Below are 27,253 nucleotides of genomic sequence, written 5' to 3'. Positions count from 1 at the left end.
GAAGAAGCATCTGTCTTTTTCTCACATCCTCCATACTCCGTAGTAGCATCTATCCATGTCTATTCCAGCATAGCCCCACCATTACGTAGCCCTGGCTCTCTACCTTATGAGACCCCTCTCTCTGGGCTAGAAAAGGCTGGCGCTGGGCTGTAGGTACATTACTGTACGTTGGGCTGGGCACGAAGCCTAAACGGAAAGTTTCTTACCTCCCGCCCACTGGCAGGGCAGGGACGGGAGCTTGCGTAAATACAGAGGCGCTGTAGAATACGTTACGTTAATCATTGAATGCCAGGAAATTTCCGCCAAGGCAATTTAGCCAAGCTTGGGGTGGGCTGGCAGGCACCTTAGTTCGTTTAGGCAATCCGACGCCATCATCAACATTTCATTTCCATCGTTTCTTGCTTGCAACAATTTTTTTCCTCCTCCCATAACCTATCTTAGTAGTTGATATCTACTAACCTACCTTAACGTCAACCATTCATATTCTCTACCTACGACCTGTACCCTAGATTGAGTACCTGGAACCTGGAAACACCAAGCATACCCATTACCATCTTCCATCATGGTCGTCGATACCGCCTATTACGACACTCTGGGCGTCCAGCCCACGGCCACCGAGCTGGAGATCAAGAAGGCTTATCGCAAGATGGCTATTGTCCACCACCCAGGTTCGCTCTTGTGCCTCACTTCTACCGCTTCATAGCACTTCGGAGAACTAAACATCTGTCACATCGCAGACAAGAATCCCAATGATCCTACCGCCCACGAAAAGTTCCAGGCCATCGGTGAGGCCTATCAAGTCCTGTCCGATTCCGATCTACGCGCAGCCTACGATAAGTTCGGAAAGGACTCTGCGAGACCGCAGGAGGGTTTCGCCGATCCAGCTGAATTCTTCAGCTCCATCTTCGGAGGTGAGGCCTTCGTGGACTGGATCGGTGAGATCAGTCTCATGAAGGACCTCACGGCAACCATGGATATTACGATGCAGGAGGAGGAAGAAGCTGCGGCTGCTGAAGCGGCTGCGGCTGCGCAAGCCGAGGAGGATTTCCCTGGAACTGAAGATGCCAAGAAGGAGAGCCTCAAGGAGCAAGAGCAGAAGGCAGAGGAGAAGGCCGCTGCCGCTGCAGAGCACCAAGCAGGCCCACCACCGCCGCCTTATGCTGCCGCTTCTGTCAACAACGACAAGGAGACCAAGCCCGCTTCACCTGCCGCGCCCGCCCCTGGCCTCTCCGCCGACACCCCTCAGCGAACCGATGCCACATCGCCTGCCCCCTCGTCGAGCTCTCGTAACCGAACCCAGATTCCTCTTCGACCCGCACTGATGGACAAGTCTCATGAGGACCTTCTTGATGCAGAGGCGAACAAGGGTGAATTAACAGAGGAGGAACTCAAGCACAAGGAGAAGAAGAAGGGTGGTCTGACCAAGGAGCAGCGAGAGCAGCTGGCAGCATACGAGAAGGAGCGCGCCAAGATTCGCCAGGAGCGTGTCGATACCCTCGCCCGAAAGCTTCTCGACCGGCTTAGCGTGTGGACAGAGACAGACAAGGGTCCTGACGTGACCAAGGCATTCCAGGAGAAGATGCGTCTCGAGGTCGAGAACCTGAAGATGGAATCTTTCGGAATTGATATCCTACACGCTATCGGTCAAACATATGTCTCAAAGGCCTCCAGCTTGCTCCGCAGCCAGAAGTTTTTTGGTATCGGTGGTTTCTTCAGCAGACTTCGTGACAAGGGCACACTCGTCAAGGAGACATGGAACACTATCAGCAGCGCTATCGATGCTCAACAGACCATGGAGGATATGGCTAAGATGGAGGAGAAGGGTGGCGAGGACTGGACTGATGAGAAGCGTGCTGAATATGAGAGACGTGTGACTGGCAAGATTCTCACTGCCGCATGGAGGGGCAGCAAGTTCGAGATCCAGAGCGTCCTGCGCGAGGTTTGCGACAGCATTCTGAACGACAAGAAGGTCCACCTCAACAAACGACTTGAGCGCGCGCAGGCTCTGGTCCTGATTGGTGATGTCTTTATCCGGGTATGTTTCAAGTCCTATTTTTCCGAATCACACTAACATCATCTAGGCTGAGCGATCTCCTGAAGAGGAGGGTGACTATCTCGTCTTCGAGCAGCTCGTCGCTGAGGCCGCCATGAAGAAGGACAAGGAGGAAGACCACAAGAAGAAGAAGGACCGCAAGTCCTTCCACAGCAAGGACAAGGAATCCAAAGACAAGGAGCACGCTACGACACCCTAAGCAGGAACGAAGTTTCCTGGGGAGTTGGCAAATGGTAGAGACAAGACAACATAGCAAGGTTGAAGAAGACCTACTTGTTTGAGGACTCTGAAAATGGTGGCGGATATCAACATGATGGACTTTGCTTGGCGGCTTGCATGCTGGACTGGTGGATGTTATAGATCGAGGATGACTGGCATTGATTTAGATATAATTTTCATGACACTATTCCCCCCTTTATGAAATCTGACGGCGTTTATTTGGCAACTTCAAATACGTTGCTTATCCGGGTGTATGCACATAGATCAAAAACACAGGTCAGATGATGAAGTTGAGTTGAAGATTGGAGTTTCATCTCCTGATATCCTATATCCATTTCCTATTTCTGGCAACTATCTAGTTTTTCCTACGCATCCGATCTTGGAACTTGAGGTAACTGTCTCGCGGGAAGCTTGAGAAGCAATTCCCGGGTCAGGTTCTCTTTTCTGCAATTTCCTTCAATGATTCCATCTTATTGACTCGCCAGGTTGGCGCGGAAACTTCCTCCGGGGTATCTGTTATACATAGTATGTATCCAAAAGCAAAAAAAAAAAAAAAGCACAATTCTTGGCGACAAATGAAAATCAAAAAGGCCCAAATCTCCGAAGGGCGTATGTATATGTAACGATTGTCCAGGCCGAATATTTGTGGTGGTGCTCCTTTTGGGAGAGAGAAGATCGTTCGAGAGGTGGAATCGATGGTGCATCGTAGCCGCTGGGAAGCAAAACGCTGTTGAAAGAAACAAAAGGGGCATAAAAATGATCGCTTGCTTGCCCAACGCCTTGTATGCATGCATGTTATTTCCATTGACTTCGTAGATCTGATGATGATATTTTGTTGTGTTGCCCTGAGGCTTGCCTGGTGTGTAGAGACGAAAAGAAGGAAAACAAAATTTGGTATGGTGAGTTGTATGCGGTGCGACAACCTGGTCGCTTTTGAGATGTGTCGAGTATTGAGCTAATGTGTCATTCTGTGATGAGCGAAATTAGTTACTGTCTGGCTGCAATTCGATGCCACTATCACGATCCTGGGAGCCCTTTTCCCAAGGCAGAGGAGGCTCAAGTGCTGCACTTCCAGGATCAGTTTCGAGATCGCCAACCTCAGACAAAGCATCATCTTCATCTTCGTCTTCGTCCCCGATCGCAGGAGCAAGTATATGACCGCCAAATTCAACGTCCGTGACGCGGACCTTGTACTCGAGTGCCTTCTGGCCTTCCTTGATAAGAACTTCAGTCCAGTTCAGGCATCGTTTGATACTTTGGTTAATCTTCTGACTATCGACCAGTAACTCCCGGTGCTTGGTCAAATCGAGCTGCAGACGATCTTCGTCCCGCTTCCGTCGAGACATGGCCTTTTCGATCGCTTTCTCGTCGGTAGGATCAAGAGGGTCAGAAGCCGAGACTGAATCAGTCATTGACAAATCTGATTCGTCGAGTGAGTCGTGTTCTTCGTCTGAGGGAGCTGCCGAATTATCCTCTTCGCTAAGATCTGAAAGGCTGATGGGAGCATCTGTGAGTGCTGCAGAGGTGACTCGGCTAGAGGCTGCTGAAGCAACAGCAGAGAGACGGCCTGATCTTGAAAGTCGTCGATACCGGCGTATCTCGGCCTGCTGTTTCCGTAATTGTCTTTCCAGCGTCCGATTAATGGCTTCGAGGGAGGCGTTGGTGATTTCCAGATCTTGCACCTTTCGTTCTCTTCGGGCATTGGCTACGAGTTCGTTCACAGGCTCATGGCTGGACTTGGTAGGACTCTGCAAGTCGGGCTGGGATCCGTCGTCTTTCTTCGCTTCTCCTTCTTCATCCTCATCCTCATCGTCAAGATCTTCAGCAACTTGAAGGATCGAAGCCATGGTCAAAGCTGGCTGAGTTGAGCCAGGACTTGCAGGAGGTGAACCATATTCAAAAGGTCGTCGAGCCGGTGACATGGGCAACCTAGGTGAGTGAGAGTGGTCAAAGTTGGGAACACTACCAGCTCTTGCATGGCCCCTCTGCTTTTTTGGCGCTGCATCGATGCTAACTCGTCTCTTGGAGGATGTGATAGACGCCGGGGGGGCTAGTGGAGGTGGAGAAGCTATCTGAGGCGGTGACGCTATTTGCGGTCTGTTCCCAAGACCAGGTGCGCCTGTATTCTTAAGTATAGAAGGTGTAGGTTGAGCAATCTTAATAGGAGAGTGTGGCCTTGGTGGTAGTGCGTGATTTGATTGTTCGTTTGCTGAACTGCTGGTGCTTGGACGTTTAGACTGGAGCCTTGTTGTGGATGAATTCGCTGAAGAGGGCTTAAGCTCGAGATCTGCGCCATTGGCATAAAAGAACTTTGAAGATGAAGGTTCGGGTGCGGTGCTGAGTGTCGGTGTATATGGTGCAGAGACGGGAGGGCTAGTTGGCTTTTTGTATTCAGCATTGGCCTTATTGGCGTGGAAGTAGGATGCAGGCTTTTGTGAGCCTAATGAGGGACGACCGGTTGCTTGTGATGAAGTCGGAGCGTCGCTGGCACGAAAGAATTTGGCATCCGGGTCTGCTGGAGACTCGGCTCGAGACAGTGATTGCCTTCCTGAGGAGCCTAAAGAGGCTCGAGGATCCCATCCATCTCGATCTATATTTGGCGTCCCGTTGGGCGTCGAACTATTGCTATTATTGCGGCCTTGTCGACTGCCAGAACGGGGAGTAACAGCATCGTCGCGCCCAGACGTGCCTGAGCTCAATCCTTGAGTTGATCGTCGAACTAAAGGAGGTGCGCCTAATAAAGGGCCCTTTGCTGTCGAGGCAATCTTGGGCGTTAGGGGCGTTCGTCCGACTGTTTTTGCTGCAGCAGCGCTGAGCTGCGGGGGCCTATGTCTTGTGTCGCTAGGGGCCATTTTTGATGTAGGAGGAGCGGAACTCGACGAGGTAGAACGGGTCGAGGGAATTGTAGCGGTTACTGAAAGAACATGTTGTTGATTTGTGTCGTGGAAGCCAAGGGATGGCGTCGTGCGAGCGCTGGAGGATATAGTGGTACCAGCCGAGGGGAATCGGGGACGAGCCTGAGCCTTAGTCTGAACTTGTGCCTGACCTGGAGTAGGGGTCTTGGATCGAGTCTTTGGGAGAGGTTTAGAAGCGGTAACTAATTTGTTGTTTCCCGCGGAGGTAGCGGAGCGGCGGATGTGAGGCTGAGAGACTGAAAGGCCTGGAGATGTAGGACGAGAAGATGACGAGTTGATGGTGTTTAGAGTGCGCATTCTGTCCACGAGTTGGGTTGTCGGGAAAGCCTCGAGTGCTGGCTCAGGCTGAGATGAGTGGTAGCGGGACGGAGCAGTGAGCTCTCATTGGCTCTGTATGGAGGCGGTAACGGGAAAGGTTAAAGGGACTTCAGTGGGCAACGCCCTGTAATGCCAATGTTACAGCGCGGTGATCACTAAAACGCTAGTGGTTTCTAGCTAATTTGGGGTCCAATCTCAATGTCGAGGTGACCACACCCAAAAGTAAACAAACAGTTTCGATGATGAGAGACAAGAGGCGGTGGGGTCGAGTGTTGGATAGATGAAGTAGCTTGACGATTCGAAGCGGGGGATGTCTTTCTTTTCTGCTTGGTAGCTGCAGGTGACAAGGAGTATCCAATTGAGTTGTTCACGGCGGGTATAGACGAGATAACAATCACCGCCAGGTCACGACATAGCAAAAAAACAAGGCCGTCACGAATGATATCAGGAGTATGAGTCAAGGAGAAAAGAGAGGCGAAGGGACGAAGGGAGAGCCGAGAAAAGAGAAGCACAAACACGAAAATAGACGAGAAATGCTAGGGATAATACCTACCAGAAACTAGCGGGATGAACGGATCGTGGCCATTCATTCAAGGCGAAGGACATGGTCAGGATGGGACCATCCCTGCTCCAGTGTCTTGCTTTTTGACTTCTCTTTGAAATTGATCATGCTCATGTTTACTTTTCCATGACATTGAAATGCACATGGCATGCTATAGAGTCGGGTTTCATATGTCTTGCAATTGAGCAATGTGACTGGTTGTTGCCATCACGAAACATACCTGGCGGTCTAGATCAGATACGATAAGATGGACAATTTTTCATTTACAAGTGAGCGTCCCTCTGACATCGACAATACCCCCGTGAAACTCGCCTATAATTATAAGTATTGCAATATTTAGAACAATCAATTCCCCTTTCTCCATTCAATGGATCATTAAACATCCACCGCTTATTACATTTTATGCCAACTGAAATCACAGATCATGGAATGCCCCTTGCTCCTCGCTATTCATCTCGACCTGTTCCAAATCCCCTGTCCCCTGCAAAATACGGGTGCCAGCTTTTTCTCTGTCGATCACTGAGCTTTCAAGTGCTTGTGGCATGACCAAGGTTGACACCACAAGAAGCAACAGCCGAAGCCTTGAACCGTGTTATTACCGTACTGTCTGATTTCATGCCTCAACTAATTGGCATAAAGACCAGTAAACTCAGTTATATGCATCAGTGGATGATATAACAAAAATAGAACTCGGTGCAGAAGCGAGACGGTTGATAAGCTCGCAGTAGAGTTATGACAGAAACCGTCTAGAATTATTCTAGTTTGCCCCAGTTCAGTTATGAATCGGTAATTATTCACATGAAAATCGAACCTCAAACCTTCAGCCAATCAGCGTTTACCCGTTGCAAGGCCCCAGACTCCCAAGGTTAGCTCCGGCCTTTCAGCTCCAGCTCCGATTTTCTTTGTCCGCCGCTGACAAAAGCAAATCCATCATCAACTATCGGAGGCGCATCACAAGGTGGCTCGATGATTCTGCAATAACCATTCCACAACCCACTCCCTCCCCTCTTCTCGCCAATCGACCCCAACTCTCCAACTCACCTGGGGGAAAACTCTCTTTTTGTTTCTCGTGTTTCACACTTTCTGTCTCTATTGTGTCGTCATGGGCGTTATTGGTATCGGCCTCATCGTCGCCTCTGTTGTCTGGGTACTTGTTCGTCCGCCGTCATGGATGCCAGAGCCGCTGCAGATCCTCCTCCGATGGAGGGGGACTGGTCCTCCTGCTATTGTAGCTAAGGACGAGGCTAAGGCTGAAGCTGATGATGCTGATCCTGGACCCCGTATCATGGTGTCGGATCACGAGGTGGAACCGGGCCCTCGACTCCGGGCTCGTCCGGCCGATAACCGTACCACACGAGAGGACGACCAGCGTCGAGACCAAGGGAAGGCTACTGCTACTGCGATCGATACACCGGCCTCCTCGTCCAAGAGCGCCAAGAACGATGCTGCGTCTATGCCGCCGCCTCCTTTACCCAAGGTTGCGCCTCCACCTCCAATCATCGCCGAAGCCGAAGAACAAACAACTCCCAAGGCTGTCGCATCCGATCCTCCCTCTATTTCCATCCCCAGCTTCAGCCTCGACAATGCTCCTATTGCGCCGAGCTCACACCCCGCCCCGCGTCGGAACCCCACAGCCCCGGGCCCCGCTCTCTCCCCGAACCCAACCTCCATGATGCCTCCGCCTCCAGCTCCGGGCCGTCTACCTCCTCCCAAGTTCTCAGCTGCCCCACCAGCTGGTCGTCTGCCATCACTCTCTCAGTTCCCCGCCGTGAACTCACCGCAACGAGCTCGTGGCCCTCTACCAAACCGAGGTCCCCCGTCATCAGGTGGCCTGGCACCTCCACCCACACACTCATCCAAACCAAGCAAGCCTAATCGCAAGGTCCTGCTCACACCAGGCCACTCTCCTCTTGACTGGGCTCGCATATCTGGACCGAATGCCGACCTCCGCGGTGTCGAACCTCAAACACCATACCTGCGCGTGACCCCATCGATGTTGAAGCGCATGACAGGTCGCAAGGGCAAGGATGCTTGGATGGCTCTCAACGGAAAGGTGTACAATGTTACACCCTATGCCGACTTTCATCCCGGTGGTGTCCCTGAGTTGATGCGCGGTGCTGGACGTGACGGCACCAAGTTGTTTGGTGAGATTCATCCTTGGGTGAACTACGAGACTATGTTATCAGCCTGTCTCGTAGGCCTTCTTGTCGAAGAATCCGAAGGCACTGAGAGTCAGATGGACCAGATGGATTAGACCATGATATTGAAGAGACAACATATATCATAGACGCAAGACTGCTGGCGCATCCATGTTACATGGAAATGATATTATACATGTATTAGACTATACTGTTCGCGCCATAGATGTTCCTTTTCGAACACTTAGATGTACATTAGCTAGAAAGATACCCCACAGAGACCGGTCTTCACCGTCTCTTTCCAAATCGAAACTTGAGCTCATCATCACTGTCACTATCCGCGATTTCCACAGCTCTCCTCGTTGGCCGACTCCGCTTCGGAGGCTGCTGTCCAGCAGCAGGCTCTGCTGCAGCTCGTTTACTTCCCTGACTAGTGTTCCGTGATGCTTGACTCTTTGATTTAGCTTGCGACTGCGTTTGTGAAGCTGCGGTTTGTGCCCCTCTTGTTCGAGTCGCTGGTGTTGAGGATCGTTGCGAGACCTGGTTGCTCTCCTCATCGCTGCTGTCAGAAATGACATTAGCGTATGCCCTTTTCTGGGCACGGGATGAAGCTGAGGGTACTGTAGGCGCGGGGGGCTGCGACTCTGTTCCAGGAGCCTGACTTGAGTTCCTCTTCCTCCGCTCCGTTTCCTCATCCTCGAGCCAGTAATCGTCTCCAACGCCGAACTCCTTCGTCTTGACCTGCGTTAGAGGCACAATAGTCTTTGCAGGTTGTCGTCCCGTCGCCTCTCCCCGTTGCCTAAACCTTTTGAAGTTCTTCATCCCATTCCACTTGGGATCCCATCTTCCGTCACGGATGTCTTGTTCTCGAGTACGAGCATGGCTGGGTTGTCGTACTTCTATTTCCTCCACGATGTTGAGTCTGCGAATCTCAGCGAGATCAACATCATCAGGTAGATTTGCCAAATCTTCCTTTTCAGCTCGTGCGCGAGCCTCTTCCTGCTCTCTGTTTTGTGCAGCTATCGCTAAGACATCAAACTCTTTCTTGATCTTCTTCTTTTGCTCTGGGACCTTCTCGGCTGTTTCAGTTTCCATCTGCTCAGCTGGCTCCTCCAAGTCTTCACCTCGCTCTATCCGCTGACGCTTGAACCTCTCTGCTGCAGTTGTCATACCATCCATGAGGTCATCTTGAGGTAATGACGAAGCTCGCCTTTTCCTTTGTGAGGCCCTGGCATTACTGGATGGTTGCGTTTCTGGTGGTGCATCTGGCTCCTGGGACACGAATAGTCCTTCTTCCTCTGCTGGCGCTTGTGCCGCATTCTGAGTCGCAGCACGGGTTGTGGGTTGATGCATAGGCCCCGCTACTACAGGAGTATCGTCCATGTCCACGTCGTCATCGCCACCGAAGCCTGCGAAGCGTCTCTTGACAGTTCTCCTCGTTCGCCCACGTCGAGGTGCAAGCTGTGACTCTTCGGCTGCCTGTGACGTTTCAGCCTGTGTGGCAGGGTGCTGTGTCCCATTGGCCACCTCATGATCTTGAAGAGTCTGATGTTGGTGTTGTGTATTATGTGCGGACTCAACCTCAAGAGGCCGTCGAAGTATACTCGCATCTTTGATGAGAATTGCTTCCAGAAACTCACTCTGTTCAATGGGGCGATGGTCCAGTCTCAGAGATACAGACCTGAAAAACTCAATATACCAATCAACCGAGCCTCCCCTTGACGGGACGAATCGCACTACTACCACACCTTTGCCCTCGCTGCCATCATTAAAGGCACCGAGGCCCTTTTCACCAGCGACACTTTTGACATATTGAACAAAATCATCAACTGAAGTTTCTTCGGCAACAACATTCCGCAGCAACGCTTTGCCACCGCCACTCGTAATAGGCGCCAGCAAGTTGTTATACTGTACTTGGTCGTAGAAGATGAAGCTGTAGCCTTCGAATATGTCGCGTCTCCCTGCATCCGGGGCGTACATCGAGTCAGGGTGCTGTACAGGCTCGCCACCCCGCGGAGGCAAATGCTGCATCGCATCAGGCCAGTTTTGATCAAAGTCCTGCTCCAGAGGGCTCAAATCAGTGGCGTCCGCCCCATCCGCCAAATTTCCGGCTTCAGCCACTGCATCGAGGAAAGTCTCCGTCACGATGTGTTTTCCGTTGATTAACGCTTGAAGTCCCTTGGCCGTATTTCGCTTCTTTGAGACAACATGTGTAGTCGAATCAGCATATTCTGTTACAAGCTTGATATCAAGCTGCTCGAATCTTTTCCGTAGTGTAGTTAGGGGATCCGTCTGTAGTTCTTTGCTGGTGAAAGAAAAAGCAAAGACGACTGGTTCCCACGAGATGCTGTGGACTGTAAGCCGCGTAACACCAGATCGGATGAAACGGCTTACCTGAATTTGTTTGGGCATTTTCCCATCGTAAACAAAGCCTTGTCCCCTTCAACCACCTTTCTCTTGCCTTTGATCTTTTCTCCATTGACGACTGTACCTATTTTTGTCGCCAAATCTTCGATCGTAAGCGTAGAGCGGCTCCTTGGATTGTGTGCCTCGCCTTTCTCGACAGGGCTGACGGTGATTGTCAAGTGCTTGCGTGAGATGGTATTGTGTGATATCGCAAGTTGACCGGCTAGATGTTGCATATGAGCTTCAACTGTTTCGTCTAGGAGCTTATCTCTTACGTTCTGCAGCTGTTCGGCCAAATAGGTATGTTTTCCCTGGTCGCAACCACAACTTTCGGCCTACGGATGATTAGCTACATTGACACTTGAAAGTCAAAAACTTACCATCAAAGGCCTCTAAATTCTCCAAGATCCACATCTCCAGGCGCCAAGTACGACGCGAGGTCGTTCACGATTCCATACAAGTATTGGCGAAGCTGCAAGTTATGACGTGAGGTCGGGATCGCGAATCTTGCGGGGCCAGAGACGCGTTCAGGTTAGCCTTTCGCGACGCCAGATCACGTGCCTACCCTGATCTCACTTACACAGCGTCAATTACGGGATGAACAAAGAGTTGGTGAAGGGATCAGCTTCCTTGGTCTTGATAAATTAGTCAAACTTGGAGTTGGTGCTCAAACAAATATTGTCTTCTCGAAAAGGTTGAGGTTCGTCGAGTTTATCGTATCAAACTTGGTCTCTGATGCTGCAAGCAAGTAGGCAGGTCATAATCATAACCAACAGTTACTTCACTATAATCTTTCAATCCTGTAGTGTCGCACGCTAGCATATTTGCATCACGTTGTGCTGTTTCGTACTGAAAGTTGCATCTTCTTGTTACTTTGACCATCTTAACAATATTTGGCAACAACAACATCCAAATACTCAAGCAGACCATCAGTACTGATCCCAAAACAGTATAATCTTGTGTCTTTGATCTAAATTATCTATTGAAGAGCCAAGGAAATAAGGCAAGCCCGTCTTAGTTCTATTCCGGAAATGACTTGAATAGCCGTATCACATCAGAGCTATAAAGGCACGGTTCAGTGACAACTCAAAAAGATAGCGATCACAATAATTACAGTTACTCCTCAAGTCAACAGAAATAAAGTATTTGTCATTCTCATGAGGTCATTGTCGAATTATTCATCCCTTCTGCCTCTCATCTCAACTAGCCTGGTCTCCAATCCTTCCAAGCCCATAAGAAGTCATATCTTCGCCAGGTTTGCTGGATTGGCCAGGCTTGATTCAGGTACTTGGTTGAGTCAGCATTGAATACTACTTACAAGGCTGTTATACTTACTAATGCGTAGTAACGGTGCAATCGCTGCACCGGACATGATGGCAGTTCGTGCAAATGGTATGTACTGCCCAATCCCAGGTCTGAAGGCAGTGACACTAACAATGATAAGTTACACTCTATCGAGGTAAGGTTTGAAAGAATACGATTATGACTTACACATTTCCAGTAATAAGTGACTGGTTCGGGAGCCATATTGGGCTACCTAAACTTACTATCAGTATGAGCCCATTGTAATAAAAGATCTTGGTTACCCACATGTGATTCGAATATATCGTAAATATCGGTAGATGACTTACACCCATTTCCGAGCTCCAAAACGGGCTCGAAGCTCGAGCTTTATTCCGATGCGGCTCTGCGGTCGACTGACACTCAAGGCTCGGCGTTACCGCAAAGGATGCAACCCAACGCCGGCTAAGGTACCAATAAGAAGTTCCATTTGCCCAGAAACGTGATAAGTTCACTTTTAGCCGGGTTATTCATTATTAGTGCCATTTTGACGTCAGTGAATGGGGTTGGGGGCGAAACTTGGATAGTGTTGATGATGATAGGTGAAAGCAGATGGAACCTGGGAAACCTGGCATGCCAATAGAATGAAGCCTCGTGCTACACTGGCTGAGAACATATGACTCAAGTAGAGTTTCGGGATTAACAGACATTTGTTATTGAGGTATATCCGGGCTCCAGTGTGTCTTGAATGAGTTACATCGGGCAACTCTGATAAGAACTGTTGAAGACACGAGACTTGAGACGGTAACTTTGAGTGCATGCATCAGTGGCACATGGCAGGGCCGGTTCACCATAGAATCCTTGTAGTCACGTCAGAAACTCCGTTATTAGCACTAACAATTTGGTCTGTGAGGCTTGAGTTGTAACTAAGCCCACTTACCTTGCTATCGTATGTTACCGATAGACAGTTAAAGTATGATTGGATCTCTGGGCTCATGATGGCCGGTTAGCTTAAACCAATATATGGAGAAGTGCAAGTGGGTAGGAATTGTCAATGCATTTCTCTTATTGTTGTTATATACCTGTAGGCTTGAGCTCTTTTAATGTGGTACCAAATGCTAACATTTAACAGTATTTGATCATAAACTCAACGCCAACGTTATTCTGAGCGCCGCATATACTTTTGCAATTAAGGACAAAATAAACGAGACATTTTACTTCAGCCCAAGAACAAGTCTCTAAACCTTGCTGGGCTTATAGCATTCAGCTATCATCTTCTTCCGACCAACTCTCCTACTCTTGATACTGATAGCACCGCTCGCTTGGGATCTAACCCGATGAATTTCCTCGGGATCGTGATTCGTAGCACGAGCGATCTCAGCGAGTTCGCCAATCTTCCAGCCACGAAGGAAGAACAGACACAGACCTCCAGCGATGTACATTATGCCGACAAAGATTTGGGCGCCGATGTACTTTCCGGTACCTGCGACGATCTGCAGAGCAATGGGTGTGCTGAACGTACAAGGCAAGCTGATAACGATCCAAGTCAGGTTCAGGGCAGAGGGAACATCAGCAAGGCCTACGACTTCAGCCGTGACTGGAGCAACCGTTGCCCAATAAGTTCCAGCCATGCCACCTCCCACAATCGTGAAGAAGAGAAGAAGTCCATAAGATTTGGCGTTGATCCAGATAGCAAATACGAGAATTGCAGCTAGCCAAGTTGTTCCGCAGGCCATATTGATACGTCCTGTGCGATCACTGAAGTACCCGATGAACGGACGACCGGCAGCCTGACCCAGATTGAAGATGGCGCTGACCATAGCTGCTTGAGAGGCATCGAGGCCAATGAAGTTTGCATAGTTTGCCAAACTGAAAATGAGAACCACGTATCCCAACATGCTGAACCATCCGTAACCGAGAAGAAGGATAAACTCAGCACGCTTCAAAAGTGCGAGATCGAAGGGTGCTTGTCGAGAGCCGATGATCTTGTTGCGATCTTTAACGAGGATGGTGCAGATGATGTTGACGACGAAAACAAGAATGCCGAGGATCCTATAGGCCCATGCAAGACTGATATTTCGGATGATTGCTCCAGCTGCCAAGGAGTATAACAGACCACCGAGACCCGAACCAGCAGCACTAATACCGTTTGCGAGAGATCGACGAGTAGTGAACCATTGAGGGACGATACCGACACTGGGGACGAAGAGAAAACCCATTCCTAGACCGAATAGAACACCCTGTGTGAGGAAGAGTTGATATATCTTTGTCGCAAAGCTGGCGCATATCAAGCTAGCTGTTTCCAAGACGATGCCGGCGAAGAGAGTAGGTTTTGTGCCGAATTCGCGAACGCAGAGTGTAGCAAGGGGCGAGGCCAGCATGGCACAAGCAATACTTAAAGATCCTACAAAGGCGTAGTGAAGGGATGTTGCTCCGGGGAATGTGTTGTTGGCGATGAAATGGGCGAGAAAGACTCCGTAACTCGAGTTGAGACCCCATGTATGGGCGTTGATAGTCGCAACACAGGCACAACAAACCCATCCATAACCTCCATTGGGTGGCGGAGGCGGTACATCTGTTCTCGGGGGAAACATATCACCATTATCCTTCTCCTGGCTCGAAATTTGCTGTTGAACGTCCTGGGCTGGAGTGATGACATCGCCTTCTTCGGTAGTGGTGGTGTCTAGACTCCTCCGAGCCGAACCCGTCTCCGGCTCCGGGGACCGGCAGGTCTTTTTCTCGTCGTTGTCTCCCATTTTTAGGTCAATTGGGAGATAGAGAAAGATCGGGGAGTCATGATTTTAGAAAAAAAAAGGACAAAAAGGGATCAAGTGCTTCTTATGACCCCGGCTTAGAGGGACATCTAGGGCATCTCCGACAACCGGAAATGGCGTCCGGGGATAAGACGGGTCCATTTTTTATGCATCTTGGCTTCGGCTGGCGGCGCATAACCACGCGGGGCTTAAGCCATCTCGGTATGTCTCGCTAGGATGTTTTGTGCTGACCATCTCTAATTGGATGATATATCTTACAAACTTAGCCAAGATCCAATGGAGCTGTCTACTCAGTGCACCAAGACGAGTCTCCCTTTGGCTTCCGTATACGGGCAACAGACGGTCGTAACAATAAAAACAATGGAAATAAGATTTCAGCCTGGGGATAAAGCGGGGGTGAAATATCCAATCCAATCTCAGCCGATCTGATCGGCTATTACCCGCATTCGCTCCCACTTCCGCCCGCCTTTTCCTTCCTTGTTGCTCTCCTTGTGACCTTTCGTGGGGTAATGCATATACATATTTGACAGAAAGACCCGGCATTTCATGTCGGTGAATAGCAATGTCGTCTTTTCTGCTTATAAATGCTACATGGTTTGTCATAATATGTGTCAAAAGCCGCCAAGCTTCAGCGCTGTTCGTCTACTATGCCGAGGTTTACGGAGTTGCCCCTCACGGACTGTTCAGTGGGAATAACACCATGTCATAGAAAGGGCGTTCATTCGTTATTCTAGCTGATGTTCTGATATGCTAGCTTGCCAAGTCAGGTGAGCTAGAGGGGGCGTGCTGGAAAAGAGAGAGAATACCTTCCAAGGCAGCCGTTGTCTTCCCAATAACTTCACAGGTATAGCATCCTAAGCTTGGGCTATCTTCCAAGGCTTAGGCTTAATGTCATGGCTAAATCGAACAAACTCGTCATAAGATAGAGACATTTCTTCCCATTCTTGGACTCCGAGGGGAGCAGCATCTTAATCCTATCGAATCTTGGTCTCTCCCTGGCTAACCCATACCACCCTGCATCTGTGGCCGATAATTCATTGTTACTGAAGCGATACACGGCTTATGAAACATTTTATCGAAATTAAATGGACTGAGCATGTATCAAAAGTCATTGAAAAGATGAATGGATGGGCGAGTTGCAGTAGACCCTCTCAGCTGGCATCAACTCAATTGCTTGTTCGAAACATACTTCCAGAGGCGTTGTTCAAGACTATCGGGTCATGGCCGCCCATGAACATGGATTTTTGTCTTGTTATTGAGAACGTAACATACGAACATCAATGGACGGAGCATATTTATGACCTCAACTAAGAACAACTGACTAGGATAAAACAAGGCCTTTGTTACTAATAATGGGATTGTAAGATATAAATGTACCATAACCTCGCCAGGCTTTGAAGCGAACCTAACTCCTCATTCCTCTGCGGCTCTTTCATTCAGTACTGATTCTTTGATCTAAATTAGCTATTCCTTCAGCTCGAACAAGAGAAGAAACACCCTACGTCGCCCAGAATGGCGGTCGGCCTCCAAGTCGCCGGCCCAGGCGCCATTGTCACCCTCGTCTTTCTGAGCATCATTATAACCATTCGCCTCTCAAGATTCTCCATACTACAATATGGCCGCAAGAAGTACCGAAACCCACATGAACGCTTGAACTTTCAAAGGGAAATTTCTGTCATTTTGACGATTCATGACCCAAATGACCCAAACATGTTGACTTATGTTCGAAGTATTCTCAAAAACAAGCCTGAGCAACTCTTCATCACTACTAGCGATACAAAGGCTCAGCACCGGGTGGACGGTAAGTTGAATGGGCTGAGAGCAGCGTACTCGGCTACGCAGATTAGTGTTGGTGCTGTGAACGAGCCGAATAGACGTCGTGAGATCGCCCACGCTTTGAGCTCTATCAACACTCCGCTGACGGTCCTGACTGATCAGGGTGTTCATTGGCCTGAGGGCTTTCTCAAGTCGGCACTCATCCCCTTTGCAGATCGTCGTGTTGGATGTGTCACAGTTCCCATGATTGCACGCAAGCCAGATGGAATCTGGGATTCGTTCCTCGCATGCCTGTTCTCCTGTTACTACGGCCTGATGGCAGAGGAGAACAGAGCCTTCAACGCACTTGACTGCTCTGCAATCTTCCCGGGATCGCCTATCTTGTTCCGCACGTATTTAGCTGCTCAGCTGAGATTCAAGCAGCAGTTTGAAGTTGAGCCGTGCTTGAACCGAAGGCATGGTGTTCACAAAGCGGACGAGTATCTGTTCTTCAACCGCTATTTCCTCCAAGAAGAGGCTGTCCATGGGGCGCCTTGTCTTGTTGTTTTCCAAGATACGCCGGAAGCGACGGTTCAAGTCGACAGAAGATCTATTGGCGAGTTTCTCCGTGAGTGTCTTCAGATGACTCGGAATCTTTGGCGTCTCAGTCGTGCCATGATCCGTCGGAAAGAGCGCAAGACGTATCCCTACGCCTTTTATCTGACCCATCTCAGCAGTTTTGTGTCTTTTACCATGATCTACGAGATTATGATTGTTTTTCTCGTACACTTCACGATCTTATTTGACGACGAGTGGATTGCTTGGGTCACACTCGGATATTTGCTTTACATCTTGCAGGCGTTCGTGGCCGGACAGATAATGAAGCGTTTCCGCACCGGCGGTTACGGCTACGGCAGATGGACGCTTCTCATGGCCATTATGGTGGGTATACCAGCTCATTATGTTCTCGAGGTCCTTAAGCTTGTGGCACTGGCCACCGCATGGAAGGCCGATGTTGAACTGATAAGTGAAGCTGACATCAAAGTGCGAGTGGGCGACCCCGGTGCTTTATGGTATCACGTTGGCGGCGTTGAGGAAGCTCGAACGGAGAATAATGAACCGCCATGGATCTCAGGATGCATGGAGATGACGAGACCCCAGCGCGCACTTCAACCACTGCCCGATTTTCCAATGTTCGTCATTGATGAATAGAGTGTTCGAGGTCAAGGTAAGCTATGACAAGTATTCTGGTGTGTCTAGCTGTGGCATTGGGATGGGACATGAAAGTTCATACCCTTATATCGAGAGAATAGAGGTATACTAAGAGTTAGAAATTTAACCTCGAAGTTGATTGGAATAAAATTGAAAGGTAAGTGCTTTTCTCAGTGTCAAAGTTATATTAGAGAGCCCCAAGACTGTCTACCTTGCTCACTTGGATCATCAATGAGGCAACAAACTGTGATATGCGAAAATAAGTCAACATGGCTATAATTAATTTATCTTTGAAGTTGTACAAAAAATGATATTCGTGTTTCTATCTCCCGGTCTCACTTAAGGTCGGATGGCAGCTCACACGATTGCTCCAAACTAAGAAGCACCCCGACCACGCAGTCAATTTGGCCCCTGAGTGGAGCTCAGATACAGTGGCAACTTTCAAAACGAGAGATAAGATCTAGATCTCCCGAAAACATGTTTTCAGATTCAGTCTGGGGAATGTCTGTGGGGATAACCTCATGGGCACGTCTGTGCTTGCATATGGGGTTGAGTCCCCAGCATAGATAGAGTGGTGTGACTGTGGACCCAAAGTTATTGTTTCTTTATCATAAAGAGAAGTCAATTTTCAGGTTCCGGGGTCCCCCATATTGTAGAATAAGACGGTAATGCTGTGGACTGTTGGGAGTGTCATGAGGGTACTTGAGCATGGCAACCTATTCGGTTACAATGGTCTACGCATACGGTAGTGTTTCCAATTATTCGTTAGCCAGAATTGAATGGACTAATATTGTGCTCTACAAGCGGTCTTGACAGTAGGTTTATGGAGTCTTTGGAGTATCTCATAATATGTGAGAACTCTCCCACTGTGAGACATACACACGTCACCACCATATTATCTTAACTTGATCTACGTGCTTTGAATAAGTGATGCATTCAAGAGGCCTTCAGACACTGGATGTAAATCTAAGTACACACTACGTTTCAGGCCTGTGCTAGACGAACGATCCCTAAGTGTACTGACACCTTGCCCTCAACCAGACAAAGGCTTGGGCTAAGGCACAGACAGACTCGAACTGCCACAGGGGAACTTGCCGAACAAGAGTATCAATAATATTGCTATCTGTCATTGCCGTTTGCGGCGATGGCAACTACTCAAATAAGTCTGTGAGTAACATATTCTCTGTTGAACATCGAATTAGGGTGATGTTCTTTCTGAGGCCTCATCAAAATGAACACTACATCCCCATCCATCCACCGGCGCCAATACAACATTATTGAGGAGGAGGCGAAGCAGTTTCCTCACTGGATCTCGCGCTCGCGAGATTGGTCATGCCCGAGCTTCCCGGGCAACCTCCTATCGCTTTGACAGAGGCATCTTTTACCGAATTCAAGGAGTCAACTTCAGGGGAAACAGAACCGAGGTTATGCTGACTAGATAATAATTGCATTGATCAATGTCTTCGAGTTACGTTGCATCGTGAGAGTAAAGATTCTCAACAAATATCACCAACTGTCATCCGGAGGAAAGGAAGTTGCTCAAAAGGGAGTGAAAACTCTTTCATCTCGAGTCATTCTCCATCGTGGAGTACAACACAACCGAGGATAACTTACGACATGGCGTTTGTACAAGTCTCCATTCAGTGAATATCTATGTGGTGTGAATTCAAACTTCAGGGGTAGCAGTTACAGTGGAAACACAGAGGGATATTTAGCACCAATGATGACCAGCACTCAGCCTCTCACCCAGGAGGACATTGACGCATGCGACCCTCAGATTGGACACGGATATTGAAATCCGATATGCGCTGAAGAAAAAAGATGTGTCTGTAACAAACCATGACCGGCCGTAGTTGCCGTTCAAGACCCTTTTGATGAGCGGCAGCAGATCAGATCCTTGTCTAGCTAGCTTGGCCCTCGCGGCTCTTGAGGTCTTGGCTGGCGTAAGTGTGGCCTGTGCGTGTTTGTGTCAGAGATTGATGAGGGATGAGAGCAGGGTTTTTGGTGTTGGAGAAGGGTGAGGCGGGAATGACTGGTTTGTCTTTGTCTTTGTGTTTTCTTATCTTGGTGTTTTGCAGTACAGCCTTTTATTTTGGGTTTGCACTTCGGATCCGCAAGCTGTATCTGTCAAATAAAAGCCAGTAGGGTAACAATGGTGACCTTTAAGGGCAAAGATGCTTTCGGTGTCTCGGACAGAGCGAGAAAGATGATATTTCCGCAGGCGGAATTTGGAGGTGGCGAGACAAGGCAGAGGCAGTGGGAGAGAGCGGATCCTCACTCATACGATCAAGGATGATAGTGGAACCCGTCAGGTTATGATGATGGGGGGCGAATTTTGGAGACTGTTTTTTTTCTCCATTCTTTATCGGTGATGATTCTACGGTGAAGACAAAGCGAGATTGGGGTGATCGTCTACATAAAATGAGAATGCTCGGGATGAGGTTGGTGGTAAACATATCAACGATACGGGATGAGAGAAGACTGTTACTCTCGTCTTGTGTAAGGAGTAAAGTTGGATGAACAAACAGTTGGAGACACCCCCAAGGAGCAAGAAAACTTCTGACCTTAAACCAAGGTGCCAAAATAACCAGTCTAAAGGCATACTAAGCTAGCTATACTAAACTTACCTAGATCTTTTTGTCACTTAGGATAGACACCCTAAGTTTTCTTGACTCCCTTGGCACAGTAGCCGTGGCGTCATCGCTCTCAGTTCCTGCACCACACTCAGTCCCCTGAAGTGGACGACGCCACTCGCTGGGAAGATCCCTGCACCTAATTGCTTCTGGAAAAACGGCCTGAAGGTCTCTCTTTTCCTGCAAAAAGAGGCGTAAACTGAGTCATAACTTCTTCACAAAAGGTGCATATCAGCATATCACGACTCAGTCTGCAGTGCAATTCCTTACTCCTCACGATATCACCCTCAGTCGTACAGTAACCGAACGTCACTTCGGTTGCTCCAAAAGAGCCGCCCAGCCAAGCCCTGCACAAGCGGAAGCGCTATCAGTACCCCTGAACAAAAAAACAGGAGGCTCAAAAAAACAATGGATTCTAATTTGGGCGCATCGATCATTCGATGTGATAACAGTATCCGTCTTGTAGCCGAGTGACAACCGAGGATAAAGTGCAAGCTAATTTTCCTCATTAACCAGACATTCCCCTCCGAGGAATTAGACTCAGACTGCAAACGGCCCTTTTTCTGATCTTCTCGTGTTTTGGTTGAGAATGTTGTGTTATTTCATCGGAGGATGAGCCCTTGAGAGGCGACTGCCGACGTTATTTAGCTTGGCGATGTGCACCATTTCTTAGGATTGGGGGTGCAGCCTACTGTGTGCGTGTGTGCAAGCCATGCATATGAGTTTGTGGCAGTTGGAATGAGTTGGAGTACGGCGAGAGAGGAGGGAGGCTTTTCACGATGCATCGGGTCTTGGCTTATTTACTCGCTATTCCCGCCTGATCTCTCTTCTCCACATTCCCTGAGGAGAACCCTACCACTTTCTCGCTCAGGCCCTTTTTTGGAGAAGATGTTAAAACTTGGCAGTTGTCATAACGAAACGCTGCTGTATCCGTTTCTATGTCACGGTGATTTCATGATCGTAGTTCTCACTCTTGGCTCTTTGTCCATTTGAGCCAACGCTTCTCTCCAGCTGCACAACTGCATAATGATCACCCTTCAAACGAGTATCCCTCTGCATAACCGAGGACTGCACCGTGCTGTATATCAACGGATAACTCGGCGTCAGATAAAATGGGTCTTTTTGCCTCTCTTTCGCAAATTCAGTGACGAAAGTGATGCTGCTCAGGCCCACCTTCGGCCATCGTCCAGAGGTTCTCTCCTCATTGTTTATCTCTGAGAGATTCTGGGGAAATAAATCGGGATCTTGAACCCCAGAGTCCGCCCCGGATTGTTTAATTCAAGTTTAAATCTCCAGACTTTTGGTGGTTTTCTTGTCTTTTTCTGGTTCAAGATTTTCTTGGATGTAAGTCGGCGATGCTGTCATAGGCGTGCACCAACTTGATCACCTCACACCCCTGCTAGATTTCTCCAATTCTTAATGAGTGTACCCCTCACATCCCACGCCCTTGGCTTTTTCCCTCTGTTGCATCTCGGCCGCAGCCGTCGGAGGAAAAACATCAGCCTCCTTGGCTGTGTGTGCCCCTGCCACTAACCATCAACATTGCCGACCCTCCCACTTCAACAAGACTTTGCAGCATGGCCTACGACTAAATTCTTTAGCAAAATCACCACGTGCTCTAAAATGCTAATTTCTTGGAAAATATGGACCTGGTAGTGAGATCTTTGCTGGTTTGCAAGGCAGATCATCACCGCCAGGTGGGCGCTAGGTGGACATTCCGCGTGGCTCTCCACGCTTTGACCGTGAGGCGACTTGGTTGACCGGCCTGAGTTTTGAGCGTAAAGAGCATTGGGTTTTTACTCTAATCTTGAGGTTGTTTCGATGAGATTGGGGTTTTGAGATATTTGAGTCGCGGAGGGGAGCCTCCGGTTACAATGGCTGGTGATTCAATTGCCCAAGAGATGGTCAACATTAAAAACTCTTGCAACGTTTGCCTACAAACAGTCTTCACAAAGGCTACGCATGAATTAGAATTGCAGTTCGGACAAATGATAATTACAAGAGGTTTATAGCAAGACAGTACGAGCCATGATTGTGCATAGCTCAAGACAGTTCAAGGCATTGATGATTGATCAACTGATGATCTTCAGCTTCAAATCCATTTACACGATCTCCTTCAGACCTCTGCCGACCTCAACTCCCGAACCTCTCGTTTACCTACAGTATTTAGTCAAATGTCTTTCCCTCACAAATCATCTTCTCCGCAAAGTTGAGGGATAACCCCAGCACAACCGGATCTCAGATGCATGCTAGGACCAACACGCTGCATATCATGCTATGTAATCCGTAATACGCGCTTGTTCACACGCTGAAACGTCTGGAAGTCAAAGGCCGACGGCGTCTTTCCGATACTTTTTGACCGTGCGAGTAGATCATTCAGTTTCTCCTCATATCTTCCCCCACAATGTGATTGCATTCCCCGCGGGTTGTGCTGTTCTCCGGATTGCTGGGGTTTGGGTTTGTGTGTTTCTGATGTTACTGAGGGTCTTTTGTTTGAATGGAGAGCCAATTAGAACAGCCAGAGGGGTGGCTCTCCTTTACTTGTGGTTTTCTTCAGCTTTTACCGGAAATATATGTTTTTGTTGTCAGGAGAGGAAGATCATGAGGTGGACAATCCGGGCCGTTGTGCCTTGCCATGTCACCCTCATAGACTCACAGTCACCACCACGATGATAGTATATTCTTAATTGAACTTGTCTCTTGTTTGTGTAGCAGTATGGCCACAGTAATGATTAACTATAACTTTTAGTTAATATGCGTTTGATGTCCCCCAATCTGCAGTTGTTGTTGATCTTGCACCCCCATTCTAGACCCTTTCGACCCCAAAAAAACCACCCTAGTCAGACATTTTTCTCTCCACGCCCTCGTCGTCGGGGCACTCCACCGTCACTCCACCTACGTACCCATATCACTCCACAGCACGTTCTCTCTCTTACTGTGTGTGCCCTGTTCCTCCGTCTCCAGAACCTAATTTGATATCTCTCTTCAATTCCCGTGTTGAGTTCTGCCCTGGTCTAGTCTTGCTTTATAAATCTGTCTTGCTCCCGTTGCCACTTTCGATCTCGTTGTTCTTCTTGCTATTCAACTCACGCTTGGTCATTTATAGACCTCTGTACTATTTCTTGTCTACGATTGATACATCACTTATAGAACATCACTTATAGAACATCACTTATAGAACATCACTTATAGAACATCACTTATAGAACATCACTTGGACTTCAGTAGTCCGCATCAACACACATCACCATGGCTCAACCAATGCCCGAATACCAACAACAATTCTCCAACGAGTCTCCTCACGACTCAGACAAAACTCTTGAGCGTCAGACAACTGCTGCCCATCAACAAGCTCATCCTCATCTCTATCCCCATCCCTCAAATATCCATCCCGCTTTCGGTGGTGCTCTGCAACCAGGTCTCTGGAAGCCCGTTGAGCACCGCAAGTTCGCCAACCCAGCTCCTCTAGGACTATGCGCTTTCGCTCTCACTACCTTTGTCCTGTCATGCATTAACATGCACGTCCGGGGCGAATCTTCACCTGCTATTGCTATTCCTGTAGCATTTGGTTATGGTGGTCTTGTTCAGCTTTGCGCTGGCATGTGGTATGTTGTGCTTCACACTCAACTTACATCTGATCTAACATATCCTCAGGGAAATGGCTGTTGGAAACACATTCGGTGCTACCGCCCTATCATCATACGGAGGCTTCTGGATCGCCTACGGTCTTCTCCTGACACCAACATGGAACGTCCTCGGCGCTGATGGTCCTTACGAGGGTGATACTGGTTCCGTCATGGGCTTCTTCCTGACTGGCTGGTGGATCTTCACAACACTTCTTCTCATCTGCACCCTCAGGTCCACCCTTGCCTTCTTCTCCCTATTCTTCTTCCTCGACATCTGCTTCCTATTGCTTGCATGCGAGAACTATGCTCACGATTTGGGCAACCACGGTGCTCAGCTTGCTCTTCAGAAGGCAGCTGGATTGTTTGGGTTCTTGGCTGCGTTCATGGCCTGGTATAATGCCCTCGCCGGTCTCCAAGACAGCAGGTATGTCTCACCACTTCAGTGGATGAAAGTATACATCACTAACAAGTCACCAGCAACTCCTTCTTCCAGGTTCCCGTCATCCACTTCCCCTGGTCTGATGAGGGTCGGGCACACCGTCACCACAAGGCCGAGCAAAACCTTGCTTAGACGTGCATTGATGAAGTTTTCTTGCATTTCACGCGTTACGACTTGGATTCTTATAAAATAGGGTGTATACGTTCCCATTTCCGGCGAACAGGTGGCTTGAGTCCGCTGCATTGAAGGAGTTTTAGAAGGTCATTTCGCTGTACCGGCCAGCGATCTTCGGCTTTTGTATTTACAAACGCCGCTGAAGCATTGCGGCTCATTAGATGGTGGTTAGCATGTGATATAATAAGCTGGATACTGTACATATTTGGAAAAACGAGGAACCTCATGTTCATTGTCTCGAAGTTGATTGAGTGCACACCTGTGATCAATTCCCTAGCGCTACAATATGCCGAGATCAATGCAGGTAGTGCAGCAACCATTTTTCTGGGCCTGTTGCTTGCAGGCAGTATCTGGACAATTACTATGCCTTATGAGGCGCGCTAGAATCTTGATCATGGTCTCAAACGTCATATGGATCATGGTTCCTGCAGGTTCATCGTGCAGGCCGATGCTGATGTTGACGCCAATGCCGAGCTCACGCCACTTGATGACAGCCACAAGGCACAACGGGGCGCTGCACTGATTTGAGACTGATCCTCGGCCGATACTCTTTCTTCTCAATGATGTCCTTAATAACTTAGTAACGTGATACGGAAAGTATCGTTTGTAGCCGTTGCATCGGTACTTCATCCTCCCGTCATCCCGAAAGTGGGGCCGCCCAGCTCCGGAAAACCGGGACCGACCGATCGGTACCACGACCGATAATCGGAAAAAAGCAAATGCAATTATCAATCTCAATCTACTAATCTCTAAACTTATTCACGTCTGCCGAGATCTTCGGCATATTATGACCATATCATGCGTCGTAACATCTTCAAACCCCTTTTCCCTTCTAGACCAGAGAAGCTTCATTCTCACGCATCATACGATGCAACAGAATCACCTGATGGGCCGTGAGCCACGACCACAACAGTCCACCATGATCCAACACCTCATGCTGAGCAATCACAACCGCTATTTCAACTGCAACCAACTCACTGTATAAATCGCCGATACCGCCCATGAGTGCCGCCCCCGCAATAATAACCTAATGCCTCGCATCCTTCGCTGGACAATGAGCAGGCCGCAGATCCTGTTCCTTTCATGCATTGGCTTCGCAGTCGCTCTAACTGCTATGCTCTACGGAAACTTCATTAAACCTTCGACTATAACTTCTGTTTTCTCAAAGACCATGTCTACGCGTCCCGTTGTCGTCGTCGGCTCCGGCCTCGCTGGTTTATCAGCATCGTATGAGGCTCTTCAGCGCGGGGCTCCATCAGTTCATCTTCTTGATCGTGCGCCTAAGCCTGGCGGTAACAGTATCAAGGCTTCATCTGGTATTAACGGTGCGGGCACCAAGTATCAGCGCGCTGCTGGCGTGGAGAGCGATACACTTTTCTACAGCGACTCTGTTAGATCGGCCGGGTCGCGATTCCATCTTACACAACCTCCTGTTGATCGTGAGGCTCTCATCACAAAACTCACTACCGAATCAGCAGCCGCCGTCAACTGGCTCGTTGATGAGATCGGTGTAGATCTCAGTGTCGTGGCACCTCTTGGTGGCCACAGCGTTGCTCGCACTCACCGCGGCGCTGGAAAGACACCGCCCGGAGCCGCCATTATCATCGCTTTACTCAACAAACTCAAGGAGAATGAGAAGTTCTCTATTACAAACCTTGCTGAAGTCAAGGCACTACTTAAGGAAGGAAATACCGTCAAAGGTGTCGAGTACGAATTGGAAGGGAAGAAGCACAATCTTGAAGGATCAGTCTTATTCGCCAGTGGTGGCTTCGCTGGAGATGCCACAGGTCTTCTGGCACGTTATCGCCCTGACTTAAAGGGTATCCCTTCGACGAACGAGGAGAGACCCGGATCTCACGATATTCTTACAGCTGTTGGAGCCGAGCTATTAGATATGGACAGCGTGCAAATCCATCCAACAGGCTTTGTCGACCCAGCGCTGCCCAACTCTATGCTCAAGTTCCTCGCAGCTGAAATGCTTCGTGGTGAAGGCGGTATTCTTCTTTCACCTGAGGGTTCTCGCTTCGTTAACGAGATGGATACTCGTGAGCATGTCAGCAACGCGATTATGAAGCTTCCAACTGCCACTGATGGCGACGGCGTTATCAAGCAATGGGATATTACTATTCTTCTTGACCCTGGTGCCTCTGCTGCATCGGCTAACCATATTGGCTTCTATGAGTGGAAGGGCCTTCTCAAGAAGGTCAAGGTGCGCGATCTCAAGCCCGCTCAGATTGCTGCTGTCGATAAATATGCCAAGGCTGTCGCTGAGGGCACAGATGATGAGTTCGGCCGTAAGCAGCGGGGACGTTGGACACTCAAGGCCGGAGAGGAGAACCGCGATGAGGATATCTATATCGGCCGAGTAACACCTATCACACATTTCACCATGGGAGGAGTGGCCATTGATGAGAAGGCCCGCGTATTGACGAAGAGTGAGGATAAGCTTGTACCCATTCCAGGTCTTTTTGCTGCCGGTGAGATCACGGGTGGTATTCATGGAGATAACCGCCTGGGAGGATCTTCCCTACTGGAGTGTGTTGTGTATGGAAGGACGGCTGGTGCTGAGGTTGTTGGCTCGGCTCAGTGAGACGATCACTGCTTTTACTGCATGTTCAACTCACGGATGTGAGGTGTGATTATTTAGAGTTTAGCATAGGATAATGGACATTACTCTACAAATACGCTCAGTCATGAGATACGCTTAGGTCATAAGCCGCGGTATTCGCTGCTTATTCCAGGATATCG

General features: G+C 48.9%; 8 protein-coding genes across 8 annotated transcripts; 5 read left to right on the top strand and 3 right to left on the bottom strand.

The window, feature by feature from the left end:
• Positions 1–153: 153 nt before the first annotated feature.
• On the top strand, positions 154–2,556 carry BKA55DRAFT_672931 (X-domain of DnaJ-containing-domain-containing protein). Its single transcript, XM_046198013.1, has 3 exons — positions 154–668; positions 738–2,035; positions 2,082–2,556. The coding sequence occupies exons 1-3, from the start codon at positions 563–565 to the stop codon at positions 2,250–2,252; spliced, it is 1,575 nt and encodes a 524-aa protein (XP_046053038.1). The 5' UTR covers positions 154–562; the 3' UTR covers positions 2,253–2,556.
• Positions 2,557–3,255: 699 nt separating this feature from the next.
• Positions 3,256–5,484, bottom strand: BKA55DRAFT_591356 (uncharacterized protein; the record flags this gene model as incomplete). The annotated part of the gene is made up of 1 exon (XM_046195230.1): positions 3,256–5,484. One exon carries the CDS (start codon positions 5,482–5,484, stop codon positions 3,256–3,258), a length of 2,229 nt encoding a protein of 742 aa, XP_046053037.1.
• Positions 5,485–6,826: 1,342 nt separating this feature from the next.
• Positions 6,827–8,539, top strand: BKA55DRAFT_276198 (uncharacterized protein). The gene has a single exon (XM_046185490.1). The coding sequence runs from the start codon at positions 7,170–7,172 to the stop codon at positions 8,319–8,321; it is 1,152 nt and encodes a 383-aa protein (XP_046053036.1). The 5' UTR covers positions 6,827–7,169; the 3' UTR covers positions 8,322–8,539.
• BKA55DRAFT_591354 (uncharacterized protein) lies at positions 8,494–11,025 on the bottom strand (the record flags this gene model as incomplete). Its single annotated transcript, XM_046195229.1, has 4 exons — positions 8,494–10,468; positions 10,600–10,834; positions 10,887–10,946; positions 10,992–11,025. 4 exons carry the CDS (start codon positions 11,023–11,025, stop codon positions 8,494–8,496), a joined length of 2,304 nt encoding a protein of 767 aa, XP_046053035.1.
• A 2,105-nt stretch (positions 11,026–13,130) lies between these two features.
• BKA55DRAFT_503741 (major facilitator superfamily domain-containing protein) lies at positions 13,131–14,648 on the bottom strand (the record flags this gene model as incomplete). The annotated part of the gene is made up of 1 exon (XM_046187037.1): positions 13,131–14,648. One exon carries the CDS (start codon positions 14,646–14,648, stop codon positions 13,131–13,133), a length of 1,518 nt encoding a protein of 505 aa, XP_046053034.1.
• A 1,530-nt stretch (positions 14,649–16,178) lies between these two features.
• On the top strand, positions 16,179–17,633 carry BKA55DRAFT_536165 (uncharacterized protein; the record flags this gene model as incomplete). Its single annotated transcript, XM_046189788.1, has 1 exon — positions 16,179–17,633. One exon carries the CDS (start codon positions 16,179–16,181, stop codon positions 17,631–17,633), a length of 1,455 nt encoding a protein of 484 aa, XP_046053033.1.
• Positions 17,634–23,458: 5,825 nt separating this feature from the next.
• Positions 23,459–24,732, top strand: BKA55DRAFT_608731 (GPR1/FUN34/yaaH family-domain-containing protein). The gene is made up of 3 exons (XM_046196627.1): positions 23,459–23,871; positions 23,921–24,316; positions 24,370–24,732. Exons 1-3 carry the CDS (start codon positions 23,516–23,518, stop codon positions 24,461–24,463), a joined length of 846 nt encoding a protein of 281 aa, XP_046053032.1. The 5' UTR covers positions 23,459–23,515; the 3' UTR covers positions 24,464–24,732.
• Positions 24,733–25,183: 451 nt separating this feature from the next.
• Positions 25,184–27,174, top strand: BKA55DRAFT_560475 (FAD binding domain-containing protein). The gene has a single exon (XM_046192102.1). It carries the CDS (start codon positions 25,536–25,538, stop codon positions 27,093–27,095), a length of 1,560 nt encoding a protein of 519 aa, XP_046053031.1. The 5' UTR covers positions 25,184–25,535; the 3' UTR covers positions 27,096–27,174.
• Positions 27,175–27,253: the final 79 nt, after the last annotated feature.

Source organism: Fusarium redolens (genome assembly GCF_020744475.1).
Source record: "Fusarium redolens strain MPI-CAGE-AT-0023 chromosome Unknown BKA55scaffold_4, whole genome shotgun sequence".
Lineage (NCBI taxonomy): Eukaryota > Fungi > Ascomycota > Sordariomycetes > Hypocreales > Nectriaceae > Fusarium > Fusarium redolens.
This window is presented reverse-complemented; position numbering and strand designations above follow the sequence as displayed.